At 38.0% G+C, this 17,684-nt stretch overlaps 1 protein-coding gene across 1 annotated transcript in view; it reads right to left on the minus strand.

Annotated features, from left to right (window-relative positions):
• The window catches only part of TH (tyrosine hydroxylase), a 66,892-nt gene that overhangs the window by 26,680 nt on the left and 22,528 nt on the right, over window positions 1-17,684 (minus strand). The window contains exons 7-9 of the mRNA XM_056798776.1: window positions 7,102-7,233; window positions 3,482-3,551; window positions 2,632-2,688 (exon numbers count right to left, since the gene is read on the minus strand). Of these exons, the coding sequence (XP_056654754.1) occupies window positions 2,632-2,688; window positions 3,482-3,551; window positions 7,102-7,233 (259 nt within the window). The remainder of the gene's footprint in view (window positions 1-2,631; window positions 2,689-3,481; window positions 3,552-7,101; window positions 7,234-17,684) is intronic.

Genomic DNA, 17,684 nt, shown 5'->3' on the forward strand with positions numbered 1-17,684 from the left:
CTAGGTTCATGAAATAAAGATTTGATACTGGAAGAGACCTCAGAATTCATCTAGTTCAACCCTCTCAGTTTTCAGAGTTACATACCCAATAAATGTCTGAAGTGGGATTTGAACTCATGTCTTCCTCATTCTGTGCCCAGTGTTCTAAGTCATCCACTATCCCATTTGGAGTATGAATTTATTAATTCTGAATTTCAAAATAATTAACAAAACACAAACATTTCAAAATACCAAAAAGAGAATAGAAGATGAAAAAAACAAAAAAAAAACAAAGTATATGATAGCAAAAATAGGATAGTATATGATTCTGAGAACTTTTCTTATCTATTGGCCTATTCTGAAAGTATATTGGCTTTAACAAGGAAATAACAAAAGTATCTTCTTGTTTTTACCTCCTTTGAATTTCCATATATTTTATTCTATATTTTAATGCTTTATTAGTGCTTTATTGATGCTCTTCTTTCTTCTTTCTCCCTGTTTCTATCTTCCTATCTTTCTTCTTCCTTTTTCTCTTTTCTTTCTTTTTCCTTCTTTTTTGTTCTTTCTCTATTCTTTATTCTTTTTTCTTTTTCTTTCTGTCTTTTCTTTCCTTCTTTCCTTCCTCCTTTCTTCCTTCCTTCCTTCCTTCCTTCCTTTCTTCTTTCTTTCTCTTTCTTTCTTTCTTTCTTTCTTTCTTTCTTTCTTTCTTTCTTTCTTTCTTTCTTTCTTTCTTTCTTTCTTTCTTTCTTTCTTTCTTTCTTTCTTTCTTTCTTTCTTTCTTTCTTTCTTTCTCTCTCTCTCTCTTTCTTTCTTTCTTTCTTTCTTTCTTTCTTTCTTTCTTTCTTTCTTTCTTTCTTTCTTTCTTTCTTTCTTTCTTTCTTTCTTTCTTTCTTTCTTTCTTTCTTTCTTTCTTTCTTTCTTTCTTTCTTTCTTTCTTTCTTTCTTTCTTTCTTTCTTTCTTTCTTTCTTCCTCCTTTCTTATTTCTCTCACCACCCCTGCCTCTAAACTCCTTCACTGTGAGAGATGATATAGATGGAATTCTTGATCAAGTATGGGTTAGTGAGTTGGACTGGATGATTTAGAAATTCCTCTCATTTTGAGATTCAATGACTCTTTGGCCACAGACATTGCCCACAGAATAAACCAAAGAATAGAAGAGAGAGCTTCTGTTCCTGATTCCTCTTTTCATAGGGAAGGAATCTCAGAAGAGCATAAAAAGCAATTTGGGTACCCACTCTCTAACACTCAACTACATGCTTGGGAGTATGTAAATAAACATGGGACTTGATCTTTGACTTTAAAGTGATTACATGAGCATGGGAAGAAGAGACCAGATATCTAAGCCACTCCAGTCATGCTTATATTCTTTCCTTTCTAGGTGATTCAACATGGGACCTTATCTTCCTCATATCTCGTGTTCTGCCTCTTATAATAGCCAATTCTGCCATATATCAGCCAATTTCATCTTATTTACCCTCTTTATATGATTCCTTAATTAATTATGAAAAGCATTTAGGAACTATGCCCCCAAGAGTTACTAAACTATGCTTGTACCTGAAAGAGATCAAAGAAATCAGAAAATAACAAATTTGTACTAAAAAAATCATAGGAGTTCTTTTCGTATTCACAAATAATGAAAAATAAGGGGGCACACCTATGCTAAAATATAAATGAATTGACACAGAGTGAAGTGAGCAGAATTAAAAGAATAATCTATATAATAGCAAAATTATGAAGAAAGACAACTTTGAAAGGTCTGGTAAATGCAATGATAAACCAGCATGATGGAAGACTGAATATGAAATGTTGCCAACTGAGAGGTGATGTATTTAAGGAGCAGAATGAGACATGTATTTTGGTCATAGCCAATAAAGAAACTGACTGCTTGCTGATGCGTATTTGTTTATGGTTTTGTTTTTAATTTTTTGTTGTTATTCATTTGTGGAAGGGGGTTGTGGAAGGAAGAAGATATAAATGCTTGTTAATTGGAAGAAAGAATTAAATTAAAATTTAAAAATAAAGGTACTGGATGCAAATAATATTAGTGAAGGCATAAATTGTGAGACACTCCCCTAACACAAATGGTCCTATCTATTCAATCTCTATTATGCTAATAATCTTCAGGAAAGGACAACACAGAAAAAGTCAACTCAGTATAGAGTAATGGACTTGAAATTAATAAGAATTAAATTCAAATCTCTCTTTGGACACTTACTACCTGTATGATCTTAAAAAACTTCTCTAGGCCTTAGTTTTCTCATCTGTGAATGGACCCAGAATAGCTAGGTAGTACAGTAGATACAGTGTATAGAGTGATGGGCCTAAAGTCAGAAATACTCATCTTCTTGAGTTCAAATCTAGCCTCAGATACTTATTAGCTGTGTGACCCTGAGAAATTCACTTAATCTCTCTTTGCTTCAGTTTCCTCATCTGTAAAATGAGCTGGAGAAGGAAAATGGCGAACCATTCCAGTGGCTTTGCTAAGAGAACTCCAAATGGGTTCATGGAGTATTGGACACAACTGAGAACAATGAACAACAAAAATGGACCCAGTGACTTGAAAGTCCCTTTCAATTCTCAATCTATGGCCTTGTGAGTTCTCTCTTTCTATACGTAGATGAAATAACTAGAAACATGTAATGTCTACTCACTGTAGCCAGTTTTTCAATGTCAACATCGCATGATCCAAGTGAAGCAAGTCCAATATCCTAGAGAAAGCAAGGGAAATAAAAAGAGGTTATCTTAATTTTTTAGGGCTCTCTACATAATGTCTTTCCATTCCAGCTCTTTAGTGATCAGTTCAATTCTGAGTGCACGCTAATTCATATTCCCAAAATTATGACTGGACTAGTCCTCTCTGGTTAGTGCTGATAAGGGCAGGGTGAGGTCAAGAAAGGGTGCCCTGAAGAGTCTGGTCATATAAAGAAAATGGTTCCTGGAAATATGACATAATTAATGCTGTTCAATCAATATTATTCTAGTGATCAAAAATGAAGGTTGAGAGAATACATATGGCCCAAATACATATTCAGAATTGAAATCAGAATCATTTCGTGTCCTTTGCACTCAGAATCATCATCTAGACAATAAAGGAGATACATTAGATGGTCTTTAAAATCCTTTCTAAGCTATAATTCCCCCCCCCCCCATAAGATCCATTTCATTTATGACAGTGACCTGAGGGTCATTTTCTATTCTAAAGTCCCTCCTAGATCTGGCATTCTATATTCCAAGTTCCCTTCCAGCTCTGAAAATCTGTATCCTAAAGATGTTCCCAGCTCTGACATTCTCTGATTCCTAGCCTTGGCATTCCTGGGTCTAAGCTTCCTCTCAGCTCCAACTCTGTCTTTTCTTTATTCTAACATAAAGACCCTGCCTCCTTTCAACTGTGATTCTCCATTTAATTCTGCCAATGGCTGAGTTTGGAGTTAACACTCATTTCTAACTGGTATAAAAGAACCAATACAGGTTGGTAGAGGCAAGGGAGAAGAATAGCATTACCTGTGAGAACTGAGCAAATTCTTTGTCTGCTAGCATTGGGATGTGACCCAACAATTCATGGCAGCAATCTCTGGAAAAATCAAATATGAGAGGATACGTGTGATTTAAATATGCAAAGGGAGGATCCTATAATCAGGTCTTAGGTACATACATACAGCATATAATATAATTAGCCTGTACTTCAATGCCCAAATGTATCTGTGATTTCATCCATGTATATGTGTGTGTGTGTGTGGATTGCCACTGGGGGCAGAACCCCTCCCCATCAAGCCTCTTTATTCTATGCAATCTTTGTAGGTATATTTCCCTAAACACTACAGGAAAGAGCTACCCAATACATTGGAGACCATCCTCTGAGCCTTGAAAAAGTCTGTGGGTACCAAGACTATATTTTATCTCTCCATCATTCTCTCTTTCTCTTATGCTATGACTGGCTCACCTGTATTTACTGTCATCTATTTCTTCTGTATTATTCTCTACGGCATTTGGTAGAAAGGATATCATTGTGCAACTGACACTGTCCTAAATCATATTATAGTTATTTATGCTGTTTTACACTTACACACACCCCAGCCAAAGCTAGGGATCATGTCTTTTTCCATCTTTGTATTCTTCAGGTCTAGTAAAATATCTTGTACATAGAAAGAGCTTAAAGAAGAATCAGGATGGTGCAGAGAATAAAGATCCTGTTCTGGAGTCAGAGACACATTGGTTTATGTCCTGCTTCTGTCAAATATATATATGTATATATATATTTTAATTTTTACCTCTTTTATTTGGGATTTTTGAGGGGTGGTTTTGTTTTTTCTTTTGACAATTGTTTCATATACCTCATATACCTCATATAACTCAATCATGTATCCCAGAGTGATTGTGTTGTTTGTCAATACACTCCTCAGGGGAGCCTTGTGTAATTATCATAAAATGCAAGATTTAAAATTTTGGGAGAAATTTCAAGAAAAGAAACTTGAAAATATCCCGAATGAAGAAAGTGGATCCCTTCGGAGAAGATACTGTAAAGATGCCTGAAGAAGTCATTTTGGGAACCTGAGTAAGTTATTTGTCCTCTTAGCAATTCAGGCAACTCTTTAAGATGGTAAGATGTAGAATAATTGAGTAAAGGTAGAGGGAGATGCCACAATAGGAGTTCCCAAGACTGAAGAATCCCAAGTCAGGACCAGATGTAATTATTATACGTAACACAATGGTTGCATTCGTTCAACATAAAACTGTGCATCTATCTATATAAATGTATTTTTGTTGTTCAGTTGTCTCAGTCTCCTTCGACTCTTTGTGACCCAGTTTGGAGTTTTCTTGGCAAAGTTTTCGTACTGCAGTAGTTTGCCATTTCCTTTTCCAGTTCATTTTACAGATTAGGAACTGAGTCAAACAGGGTAAAGTGATGTGTGCCCAAGGTCACACATCTAGTAAATGGCTGAGATCAGATTTGAACTCAAGAAGATGAATCTTCCTGGCCCCAGTCCTGGCACTTTTATCCACTGTATTGCCTCGTTTCCTTATATAAATGGATACAATTTGTTCTTTCAATTTTATTCATTCAACTATACTGTGGCTCTAAAAAGTCAATACCTATCATAAAAAGTCAATTTAAACTTAGATCTTTGAAAGAAAATCTCTACCAAAATTATGGTTATTATTAGGATTCTTAAAATCTGGTTAGAGTTTGGTCTTTTCATTCTTTCCCTAAGCTACAGCCTAGAACACAAATTATTGCTCTTCGAACCTCCCCCCACCCCGACCAACATTTCTGTTGTCCGCTTGACTTTAAACAGCATCTCTGCTCCTTTCTACAAGAGCTACATGAACCATATATTTTATTTCTTAAGCCAGATTTTTACAAAATGTTGCCAGAGTTTTGCAACATCGCTTGGGCTAACCAGAGACCCCCCGGGGTTCCACAAAACCAGGATTTGGAATCAGAGCTCTAGTCAGCAGGTCTAGAATGCTCTGGGATCCACAAGCATCTTCATGGCCAAGGACAGAAGGGTGACTCCTGTCTGAGCCACAGTTTACAATATCTGTACACATGTGGCCTTGGAGTATGGGCTGTGGTCTGCTTTCCTGCCAGAGGGACTTTGAAAGAATTCAGAGAAAAGGAAATGAGTCCTTGGTGCCTCCAATCTAAAGCCCTTTGAAAAGCCTCTTCCTCTCTCGAACAGCATCTGTCTTCTAGGTACCCAGTGTTCTCTCAGTTAAAAGAACTAAAATGATTATAAATTTGAGTGAGAGTTTTGCTCTCTGGAGGGAAATTTTCTTTTTTAAAATTTCATCTTTAATTGGAAAAATAAAAAAATGTTGTCCTCATTTAGAAGAATTTAGAAGAAGAATCAAGCACCAGGGAATTTACAGGGAAGGACATGGGAAGCTGAGAGGGGTGGTGCATAGGCTGGTGATCAAGAGCCATCCGAAGCCCTTGAAATTAAGCTGTAGGTAGTCACCCAGTCTGCAGATGAGCAAAATAGACCATTCAGTCCTTACCGTCCACCTAGCTGCCAGAGAGATTTTCTTAAGTGTATGTATACTCTCTCTCTCTCTCTCTCTCTCTCTCTCTCTCTCTCTCTCTCTCTCTCTCTCTCTCTCTCTCTCTCTCTCTCTCTCTCTCATTTTCTCTCTCTCTCTTTCTCTCTCTCTCTGTCTCTCTCTCTCATTCTCTCTCTCTCTCATTCTCTCTCTCTCTTTCTCTATCTCTCCCTCCCTCCCTCTCTCTCTCTCTCTCATTCTCTCTCTCTCTTTCTCTCTCTCTGTCTCTCTCATTCTCTCTCTCATTCTCTCTCTCTCTCTTTCTCTCTCTCTCCCTCCTCTCTCTCTCTCTCTCTCTCTCTCTCTCTCTCTCTCTCTCTCTCTCTCTCTCTCTCACACACACACACACACACACACACACACACACACACCTCAATAAATTCCACTGGCTCCCACTATCAAATAAGAACTCTTCAGGTCAGCACCTTCCCATTTTCCCAGGCGTTTAAAATATTACTCCTCTACACAGACTAGTCACTCTAGCCTACTTGCTGATGCTTGCACTGTAGACTCTATCACCTACCTCTGTGGTTACTGGCTGTCTCCCATGCCCAGAATTCTCTCCCTATTCCCCCATAACCACTTAGAATTCTCAGGAGCTCTTTTTTAAACCTGTAACCCTCAGGAACTCTTTCTTGAACCTTTCCAATGTGTAGGTCTTTCCCTTGTAAGGTTATCTAATATATATCTTGTATACAAGGATTCTCCATAAGTATATGCTATATTGTCCCATTAGAATGCAAACTATTCTAGGATAAACCTTATTTTGTTTTTGAAATTGTAGTGCCAGCCCATGGCAAAGTGCTTGAACCCTAGTAGGTGCTTTAATAAATTCTTTTTGATAGATTGAAGAAATCCCAACTTCTGTGGCCTGAATAAAGGAGGAGAGGAGGTATATTCAGAAATAGATGCGATGTAAAAACCAAAGGCATCAATTTAAAAAGAAACCCACTTCCTAGGAGAGGTTCCATAAACTATGTCTACAGGGCTGGATCCAGAGGGAAAATAAGACAACAAAAGACATTGCATCAGGCAAGCCACAAAGACCACAAGGGTAGGATAACAAGAGAGGCTCTTACGGTTCTGGAGAATGCATGGGGGAAGAGGAATGTCTGATGTACTGGGTACTCTGGAATACACGGAAGGCCAAGCTGGCAAGGAAGTCACGAGCAGACAGGAGTCCTGCAGCAGGCCTCAGTTGAAAACCAGTTCTCTCTGGGTGGCAGAAAGAGGAAGAAGGAGATTTCTGAGATACTGCCAGTCAAAAGCAGGGTTCTGAGCCAACCACTTGGGAACGCTTCGATAAGCTGGCACAGAACCAATTTTGCATCCTGAAAACATGACTGTACGTCATCTAGACGTTGAAGTACACAGAGAGCTGGGCTCAGAGTCAGGAAGACCTGAATTTAAATCCTGTCTTTATGACTCTAGGTAAGTCATTTAATATCTCTTAGTCTTAATTTCCTCATCTGTAAGTTGGGAAAAATAATAGCACCTATTTTGCAGGACCAGGGTGAGGATCAAATGAAATATTTCTAAAGTGTCTTGCAAAATTTTTAAGTGCTATAAAATGCTAGCTATTATTAGACAACCAAAGCAAATTGATAAGATAAATGGAATCAGGATAAATGTAAAGTTCTACAGCAGGGTTCAAAAAATCAGCCACACAAAGACAAGATAGGATAGGTATAGCTAGATAACTGTCTACATGAAGAGGATTTGAGTGATATACAACTTCAAAATGAGTCAATGCTATAATGCAGCAGCCAAAACCAAAAAGACTGATGGGCAAATTAAGGAAGATATAATGGAGAAGGTGAGATTACCCCCCTCTTTTTTATCATAGGGCTTATAAAGAACTTTCCTCAAAACAACCCTCTTAGTAGGACAAGTAGAGTTCTCAACATTTTACAGATGAGGAAACTGAATCTCAGAAAGAGTAACTCACTGAGCCATCAGGCATACAGCTACAAAAGTGTAAGAACCAAGGCTTTAACACAGGTTTGGTCCAGGTCTAGTTTGCTGTGTCATGTTATGGAGGCCAACATAATGCAATGTAAAGAAAATTGTATAGAAGATCAGAAACTCCAGAGGACCTTCAGTCAAAGTCTGGCTCCTGGGATATACCTATGTCTATTTACTCTATCTGTCTGTCTGTCTGTCTATCTCTCTCTCTCTATATATATACTCTGTCTATCTATCTATCTGTCTGTCTGTCTATATGTCTACCCATCTATCTCTCTGTCTATTTACTCTATCTGTCTATCTGTCTATTTACTCTATATGTCTGTATCTGTCTGTCTATCTCTCTGTCTATTTACTCTATCTGTCTGTCTATCTATCTATCTATCTATCATCTATCTATCTATCTATCTATCTATCTATCTATCTATCTATCTGTCTGTCTGTCTATTTACTCTATCTGTCCGTCTTTCTATCTGTCTGTCTATTTACTCTGTCTATCTATCTATCTGTCTGTCTATCTGTCTACCCATCCATCTGTCTATTTACTCTATCTGTCTGTCTGTCTATTTGCTCTATATGTCTGTATCTGTCTGTCTGTCTATCTATCTCTCTGTCTATTTATTCTGTCTGTCTGTCTGTCTATCTATCTCTGTCTGTCTATTTACTCTGTCTATATGTCTACCCATCTATCTGTCTGTATATTTACTCTATCTGTCTGTCTGTCTATTTACTCTATATGTCTGTATCTGTCTGTCTGTCTATCTCTGTCTATTTACTCTATCTATCTATCATCTATCTATCTATCTATCTATCTATCTATCTATCTATCTATCTGTCTCTTTACTCTATCTGTCCGTCTGGCTATCTATCTGTCTGTCTATTTACTCTGTCTGTCTATCTATCTATCTGTCTGTCTATCTGTCTACCCATCTATCTGTCTGTATATTTACTCTATCTGTCTGTCTGTCTGTCTATTTACTCTATATGTCTGTATCTGTCTGTCTATCTATCTCTCTGTCTATTTATTCTGTCTGTCTGTCTATCTATCTGTCTGTCTATCTGTCTACCCATCTATCTGTCTGTATATTTACTCTATCTGTCTGTCTGTCTGTCTATTTACTCTATATGTCTGTATCTGTCTGTCTATCTATCTCTCTGTCTATTTATTCTGTCTGTCTGTCTATCTATCTGTCTGTCTATCTGTCTACCCATCTATCTGTCTGTATATTTACTCTGTCTGTCTATTTACTCTGTCTGTCTTTCTATCTATCTATCTATTTGTTCATCTGTTTATCTCTTCACCTATTCCCCCTAATTGAGTGTCTACCCCAAGCATCTGAAGACTTCCCCCAGAAGAATGAGTGGATAAAAATAATTTATTCCGGTGGCCATAAAGGCAAGTGGAGCAGGTGCTGTATTTAGAGCTTGTTCAGAGATGGAATATACCAAGATCATCCATTGCAACCCAGATCATCACCATTCATCCTGATTTTTGTCTTGCCATAGGACTGTTGACATTGGAGGAATGCAGTTGAAAACTATAGAATTCTGCCTCATTTAAATCCAATTCTCCCCATGATTTCATTAGGGTACTTCTTTTCCTGCCATAGCAAACACAATTTGGTGAAAGTAATCCAACTTTTTCTGATAATATAGCATAGGGTCAAGCTCGAGATTATCTTTCTGACATCTAGTTTTCACTCTATAGTCCTCAAACTACAAATGGTATAGGAGATTATTTTTTGGGGAAAAAAAACAACTAAGACCCTGAAGTTACTTTGGTTGTTGTTTGCTTTTTAGCCAAATATTCAGGATTAACTTGTTTTCTACTTGGATTGATGCATTAAGGTAATACTCAAGTAACCAGAAAACAAATAAACGCAAATAAGCATTTTGGTTTGCCCCAGTTTTATTGGACCTAGGTAAATGGGTGAGCCAAAGTCTGACCAGAATGTCCCTTCTAGAACCCACAGGCGAAGCTCTTCATAGTATCAGGGATAATCAAGTAATATATTGACCAAGGACTACAAGGTATCTTAGAGGTCATCTATCCAAGTTAACCCCATCATTTTACAGGTCCTGAAACATGATGCTAACGATGATAACATTTATATAGCATGTTAAATAAAGTTTGTGAGATATTTATGTAATGTTTTAACTTTTGCAAGGCATTTTACAAATATTATCTTATTTGATCCTAAAAATAAGGGAATGGAAAAGGGAGGCAAAGGAGAAGGGATGTCAAATTAATTAAGGCTTCCTATTCATTGGATTCCTTTAGTCAAGGTTTTACTTTAAAAAAAAAACGAAAACCCTTACGTTCCATCTTAGAATCAACCCTGTGCATTGGTTATCCAAGGCAGAAGAATGGTTAAGGGCTAGGCAATGGGGTGCCTAGAATGACACAGCTAGGAAGTGTCTGAGCCCAGATTTGAATGTAGCATCTCCTGTCTCTAGCCCTGAATCTCCATCCACAGAGCCACCCAGCTGCCCCTTCACCTCTAACTTTCTTCTAATCCAAATTGAGTTCTACCTCCTATAGGAAGCCTCATCCGAGCCTAGTCCTTTCCCCCAAGGAGCTAGTGCCTTCCAAACCCAGAAATCTCTGGGTCCTGATCTCCTATCTGTATTGCTGTGGTTTCTCTCCCTCAGAACATCAGCTCTTCAAAGGCAGGGACTGTTTCATTTGTCTGTACTTCTGGTGTCTGGCACATAACCTCTCATAGACTAGGCACTGGAAACTGATTGAAAGTAGAACTTTTTCTCTACTTTATTTGAAGAAACTGAGTGGCGAGTCATACTTCTGCTTTTCAAAGTGTATGACTCTGGGCAAGTCACTTAACCCCCATTGCCTAGTCCTTACCACTCTTTTGCTTTAGAACTAAAACACAGTATAGATTCTAAGATGGAAGGTAAGAGGTTTTTTTCCTGTAATGTTATCTGTTTTAGTGTACTTTTATATATTAACTATTTCTCAATTACATTTTAATCTGGCTCTGGCTACACTTAGAAGTGTTGTGAGCTACACGTGGCCTGAGAACTCAGTGTTTTTGACACTTCTGGTCTAGATTCAAAAAAGCAGATGGATTCATTTTTTCCTCCATCAGATAGTACAGATTAAACTTAAAGGTGTGTCATTCATATATTTTCCCCTCCAGAGAGCTGGTTTAAACATTGACCAGCACACACGTGTATGAGTATAATCTACACCTTGGGATATCATCATCTTTGGATTTCTACACCTCAAGGAACAAAGGAGATGAATGTCTTTTTTTGTTTAGTCATGAAATTTTCCATATTGTTGAAAAGGCCTGTTATGCTTGCCAGGAAGAATAAATATATAGGAGGATTTTTTTTTGAGAAGAGAAGGAGGATGGAGCTGGGAAAACAAGAGAGAAGAAATGTGGTGGTGGCAGGGTCATCAGGAAGGTGGGGAATGATGGGAAGATGGGCATGAGTAGAACGATGGCTGCCGAACAAGACAAAATAAAAGGAGTTAAATAATTGGCCCAGCAACATCTTCAGTGTGTACACAAGGCCTCTCTCTTTCTCCCTCTCTTGGCCTAAGAAAACCTTCAGAGAGGAGGACAAAATAAAACAGACTTTTTTTAAACTTAAGAAACTTTGTTGGTAATGAGTTCCAGGTGGGTTGCAGAGCAAATTCCAAATCCAAATAGTTTCCCTAGAAAGAAACAATTGTGTCTGCTTGTACTTCTGTTAACCCCTGAAAGAGAAACACGTAGATGAATCTCCTCGGAATGCCCCATGGACTGAATGGGCATGTATTCTGTGTTGGGCAGTCCCCAGAAGTCATGTCTTCCTTACTCTGTAGTCATTTCCAGGGGCTGTTCCAAATGTTGAGCTGGGTTTTAAATTTATTTTTTGACCTAATTATCTCAGAGATCACTAATCTCCCTATACACGTTGAGGGTAGTGGAGGCCCACTGGGAGAATCCTGCCCATGACTTGTTCTTCTGATATTTCATAATATCCATTTAATGAGAGAGTAATTAGTTGGCTCATGAGCCAATGTTATGGTCCTGTGCTTTCCATATGCAATGGCAAAATTCAGACATCACAGTGGAGTTTATTTTAGGAAATTATCACAGGAAATTCATGACTCTGCCCTGAGAAGTGACTGGGGTTCGATAAAAACTTCCCGATTTTAAAACTTCCTTATGTTTCTTTGGGGCAATTAGTTAGAATGATAATGCTTGAGTTTTCTAGCTTAAGAACTGAAACCATTAAAAAATATGATGGAGAAGAAAAATAAAACAAAATCTCCATTTTTTATCTCACCTTTCTTCCAGATAATCATAATGATATAATGAAAAACACACCAGACTTGCTCATAAAACCTGGATTTGAAGGATATTGGTTAGTTTTGTAGAAATACTTTAATTTTTTCTTCCTTTTTTTTTCATTGTTTTAAGTGATGACTATTGGGAAAGAAGTGGATGGGATATGTTTAGATATGAAGGTGATATAAAGACAAAATATATCAATTTAAAACAAAGAGATATGGGTTCAAATTCCAAATCCAATACTTATCAACTGTGTGGAACTTGGATAAATCACTGTGGTCTTGCAGAAAAAGTATCATGTTTATATTGAGAAAACCCTGCCTCTGATGCTCACTATCTTTATAAAGATGGGTAAACTTGCCTAACTTTTCTGACCTTCAGTTTCTTCATTTGCAAAACTAAAAGGGGGGAGGATGGATAATATCAGCAGTTCCAAACTCACAAGATTATTGTGGGACTTAAATGAGATAAAGTATATAAAAAGACATTGTAAACTTTAAAGCATAATGCAAATGTTAAGAACTGTCATCACCATTATTATTATGAATTTATTAAAGCCTTAGTTTCCTCCTCCATAAAATGAGAGGGACAAACTAGATGGCCTCTGAGTTCCCTTCCAGTTCTAACTCTACATGATCTCTGTGGAAAGAGGGAAGGAAAGAAGGAAGGAAGGAAGGGAAAGAGGAAGAAAAGGGAAGGAAGAAAAAAGGGAAGGAAGGAAAGAGGAGGATAAAAGGACAAAACAGTCTAAAAGCAAGAAAGAGTACTTAACTTCCAGCATATTTCTGAGGAGACATTATGGAAAAATGGACTAATTCCTGGGTCCTGAATTGGGGGAGGGGAGGACAGGTTGAGAAATGGGAGATACTTCAGTGATGGTAAATCTTTTAGAGATCAAGTGCCCAAACTGTAACCCTCATTCTACATGTGTACCTTATTCCAGATAGGAAAGGGAGGAAGTGCTGCTATTAAGCTGCTAGGCAGAGGGTCAGGTGATGGGAGAAATGCCCTCAGGCACATATGGAGAAGGGGAAGGGAGCAGCCACCTCTAGCTCATGTGCCATAGGTTTGCCAACATGACTTTAGATGATTGGCCAGTAACCCAGAGGTAACCAAAAAATAATACTCCACCATTTGGGACTAGAAAGATGACTGATTCTTCAGAGAGTTTCCACTTACTACCTTTACCAACATCATTGAGCTTATTTGGGTATCTTTTGTTTAAAGTGCCTTGGGAATAAACACTATGCCTTGTTCATTGTGGCATCCCTTTTAGGAATGAGCACAGAAATATGCACATTAAAAACACTCAGAAGATGTGTGTTCAATGAATAAACACGTGTCACAGAATATGAAATTGGTTTCTAAGCCTTTCATTGAGGAACTCTAGGGACTGAGGACCTCCTAACCCTCACAGAATCTCATTTTATGTCTGTATGCCTCCAATTATTAGGAAATATTTTTCTTTAGACATCAAACCAAAACCAATCTCTATGTAACCTCCAATCATTGCCCCTTGGTCTAACTCTAGAGTCAAGGAGAGCAAGGCTAATCCCTCTTCCAAAAGATAGTCTTCTCATACTTGAAATCTGCTATCATGAGGCTGGATTAGGTTGAATTAGCTCAGCTGTGTTTAAGCAACCCCTATCAGTAATTTTTGTATTCATGATGGGTATGTTCTAGGTTTGTGTGTGTGTATGTGTGTATGTATGTGTACATGTATGCATCCATATATGCTTTTGATGATGGTGGTGGGGACAAATTGGGAAGCAAGGCTGTGGTGGTGGATTTTCCTTCTGGCACATGAACAGCTGTAGCTGTGGTTGCCCAGATAAGAGTTCTGCCATCAGGGAACAAAAACTGGACTGAATGAGGAAAGGATGTATTAGATGAGCTCTAAGCTCCCTTCCAGCTCTCTATGATCCTGTTCTCTTCTTCAAACTAAATATCACTAGCTCGTTCAACAGCTCTTCACATGGCATAACCGTTTCCTCACTATGTTAGTCTAGCTTTCTGAATTCCTTCCACTATCAATATCTTTCCTAGAATGTCCTTCCTGAAATCTAGTCATCAGAACTTAATGAGTCTTCTGAGTGCAGAGACACACCTTGTTAAAAAAAAAGATATTCCACTTTTATTTGTGACTTCTGATGTCTTAAATCTGAGAAAGGCAGATGGCAGTTTAAGCCCTCCCCATCTCAGTTCCTAAGATGTTCTCCTCAAATGAGGGAATATTCCTTGATTGGGAATGGCTGAACAAATTGTGGTATATGATAGTGATGGAATACTGCTATGCTGTAAGGAATGATGAGCTGGAGAATTTCTATATGAGCTAGAAAGACCTCCATGAACTGATGCAGAGTGAAATGAGCAGAACCAAGAGAACATTACACAGAAACAGAAACATTGTGTAACGATTGTGTCAATGAAGCTCATCCCCTCCCCTTCCTGAGTAACTTTACCTGTCTATCAGACATTCCTGACATAGCATAGTTGTGCCAGGTTTGCATCTGTGTACGTTTGGCACATCAATAAAAGTCAAGGCTTTGGACTTCTGAGCGGGAGAATTGAGAAAGAATCGGGGGAAGCCAGAAGAGAATGAAGAAGGAAGAAGTCAGGATGCAGAGCAGTCAGGTGGAGGGAAGGAGGAAAGAGATTGGCAGGCTAGGAACCTCGTGGTGAGGTTTCTTAGGAATGATTATCTACCCCTTCCAACAAACTTTATAAAATATATATCTGGGTAGAAATATTATTTTCAATTCTTACACAATCCAATGTAAGGGATTTGCTACTACAAGACAATCCCAAGGGACTTATGAGAAAGAATGCTATCCACATCAAGATAAATAACTAGGGGAGTAGAAACACAGGAGAAAAATAAATGACTTATCATTTATTTATAAAGGTTTATGATTGGGGTTTTGGCTTTAAAAGATTGCTTTATTGCAAAAATGAATAATATGGAAATAGGTAGAAGTGATAACTTTGTATAACCCAGGATAAGTGCTTATTAGATCCAGTAAGTGGGAAGGAAAGAGATGAGGGACAGAAAATGAATCATATAAACATGGAAAAATATATTTGTTTTTATTTTAAATGTTCTCTTCATTTCAACCAAGACTTGTACCAAGAGAAGAGGTTCCTTCTACCCTTTATGTGGGCTCAACTTGAGTTTGTAGCTTTGACAAGAGAGTGAGTGGCTATGTATTAGAGTCAGTTCGGAATTTGCTTTCAACCTAATTTCTTTCAGTCTTTTGAAATAAGTCATGAGTTATTTATTTTTCACTCTGCCAAATCTAGCACAGGCTCTGTCTGACACCTTCCCCTTAAAGCTTTTGCAGGATTAGGAGGGAGTTTCTAATCTTACTCTCTTCTTGAGAAGACATTAGATTATAAGCATTAGGGTGGACCAGAAAGTCTTGTAACCAGATGAGACCCATAGATTGTCTTAAAGTCCCATCCTCTTCACCTGGCAGCCCCTAGAGTCACCCCTATTTGCCCACTGGCACAGTCCTTTTCACTGATACTAAATTAGGGTTACTATGTTTGGGTAGTTTCTACTCCCAGGTTAGCATATGAGGCAAAAGGACATTCTGGCTGCTGTGTTCCTTATAACGAATGCCTTTCTAGACCAAATATATCACTGGGGGCCTGAAGACTCTCTTCTGGGAACTTAACTCCTATGTGTTTGATATGTCTATCTCTGCCACCTTCATTTTTTGCCCTTTTAGCCCTAATAAACACACCATCCAAACACTATTGTGCTCAAAGGAATAATGAACTGGAGGAATTCCATATGAACTGGAACGACCTCCAGGAACTGGTGCAGAGCGAGAGGAGCAGAACCAGGAGAACATTGTACACAGAGACTGATACACTGTGGCACAATCAAACATAATGGACGTCTCTACTAGCAGTAATGCAATGACCCAGGACAATTCTGAGGGACTTAGGAGAAAGATGCTATCCATATCCAGAGGAAGAACTGTGGGAGTAGAAACACAAAAGAAAAACAACTGCTTGATCACGTGGTTTGATGGGAATATGAATGAGGATGTAGACTCTAAGTGATCACCCTAATGCAAATATTAATAATATGGAAAGAGGTCTTGATCAATGACACATGTAAAACCTAGTGGAATTGTGTGTTGGCTATGGAGGGTAGGGGGGGTAGAGAGGAGGAAAAGAAAATGAATCATGTAATCATGGAAAAATCTTCTAAATTAATTAATTAAATAAAGATTTTCAATTAAAAATAAGCACACCATCCATGCATGTTGATTGAGTGGTCCATCAGGCAAAACTTTTGAAAATATATCAGGTGTTTACAATCAAAGCACAATGGCCATTATTTTGGTTAAATGTTCTTAACTTGATCATGTTTATTTGAATTTCACTTTTTTTTTATAATTTCATCTGTGTAAGGAAATCCCTCTATCAATCAAGAACTGGAAAACTGCTCTAGACACTTAGAAACTGCTTAGACACTTGCCTGGGACACACAGCTAAAATGAGGAACTTGTCCAGTGTCTTTAAACCAATATGCATAATAACTGGGATGTAAACTGAGGTCTTCTGATCCCACGGCTAATTGTCTGTCCACTAAGAGGTGTCAAATATGAGGCCAGAAACACTTTTAAGTGTAGAAAAACAAAATTAAGATGTAATTGGGGGAAAAGATGTCATTGGAAAAAAAATTAACAAAATAAATGAAATATGGCATGGCAGAGATAATGTTAATGTGCGGTTTTCTTAGTCAGGGACTCTTCTGTATGGTTCAGTGGCACCACTGTATTTTAATGCACTTGCCTCTTACTTGTTCTCTTTCTTTAGGCTTTTAAGAAAATGAGGCTGATAGCCATAAAATTAACTCTAAGGAATTTAGTGGACAAACACAATAACATTGTCTTCCTGGTTATAATCTGGAGTCAGTACAAATCTGATTCAGTATGCTACACTTTCTCCATCTGCAACTATAACTTTGGAAAGATGATTTCCTGAATAAGAAGGCACTGAAAGGCCCTCAGTCCTTTAAGGATGGTTCCATTGTGGTCCTTAAACCAGAAAATTGGGTTAATCCATTTGGGGAAAATTGTCAGGAACAAGGATTAAACTTCAAAGAGTTTTTATAAGACACTCAGTTAACCAGGCCATTAAACTTATCAGAACATTTCCTTTTCAATCTTCTTGGACAATTGAAGTTTATTGGGAAGGCAGCTTGGAGGAGGGAAAAGAGCACTGGATTTGAAGTCAGAAAACCTGGGTTTAAATCCTAGTTCTGTCACTTGCTAACTATATGACTGAGCAAGTTACTGAAGCTAACTGGACCTCAGTTTCCTCATCTGTTAAATGGGGGGGTGGACTAGATGGCTTCTAAGGTCCCTTCCAGTTTG

The sequence above is a fragment of the Monodelphis domestica genome, chromosome 5 (assembly GCF_027887165.1).
Source record: "Monodelphis domestica isolate mMonDom1 chromosome 5, mMonDom1.pri, whole genome shotgun sequence".
Lineage (NCBI taxonomy): Eukaryota > Metazoa > Chordata > Mammalia > Didelphimorphia > Didelphidae > Monodelphis > Monodelphis domestica.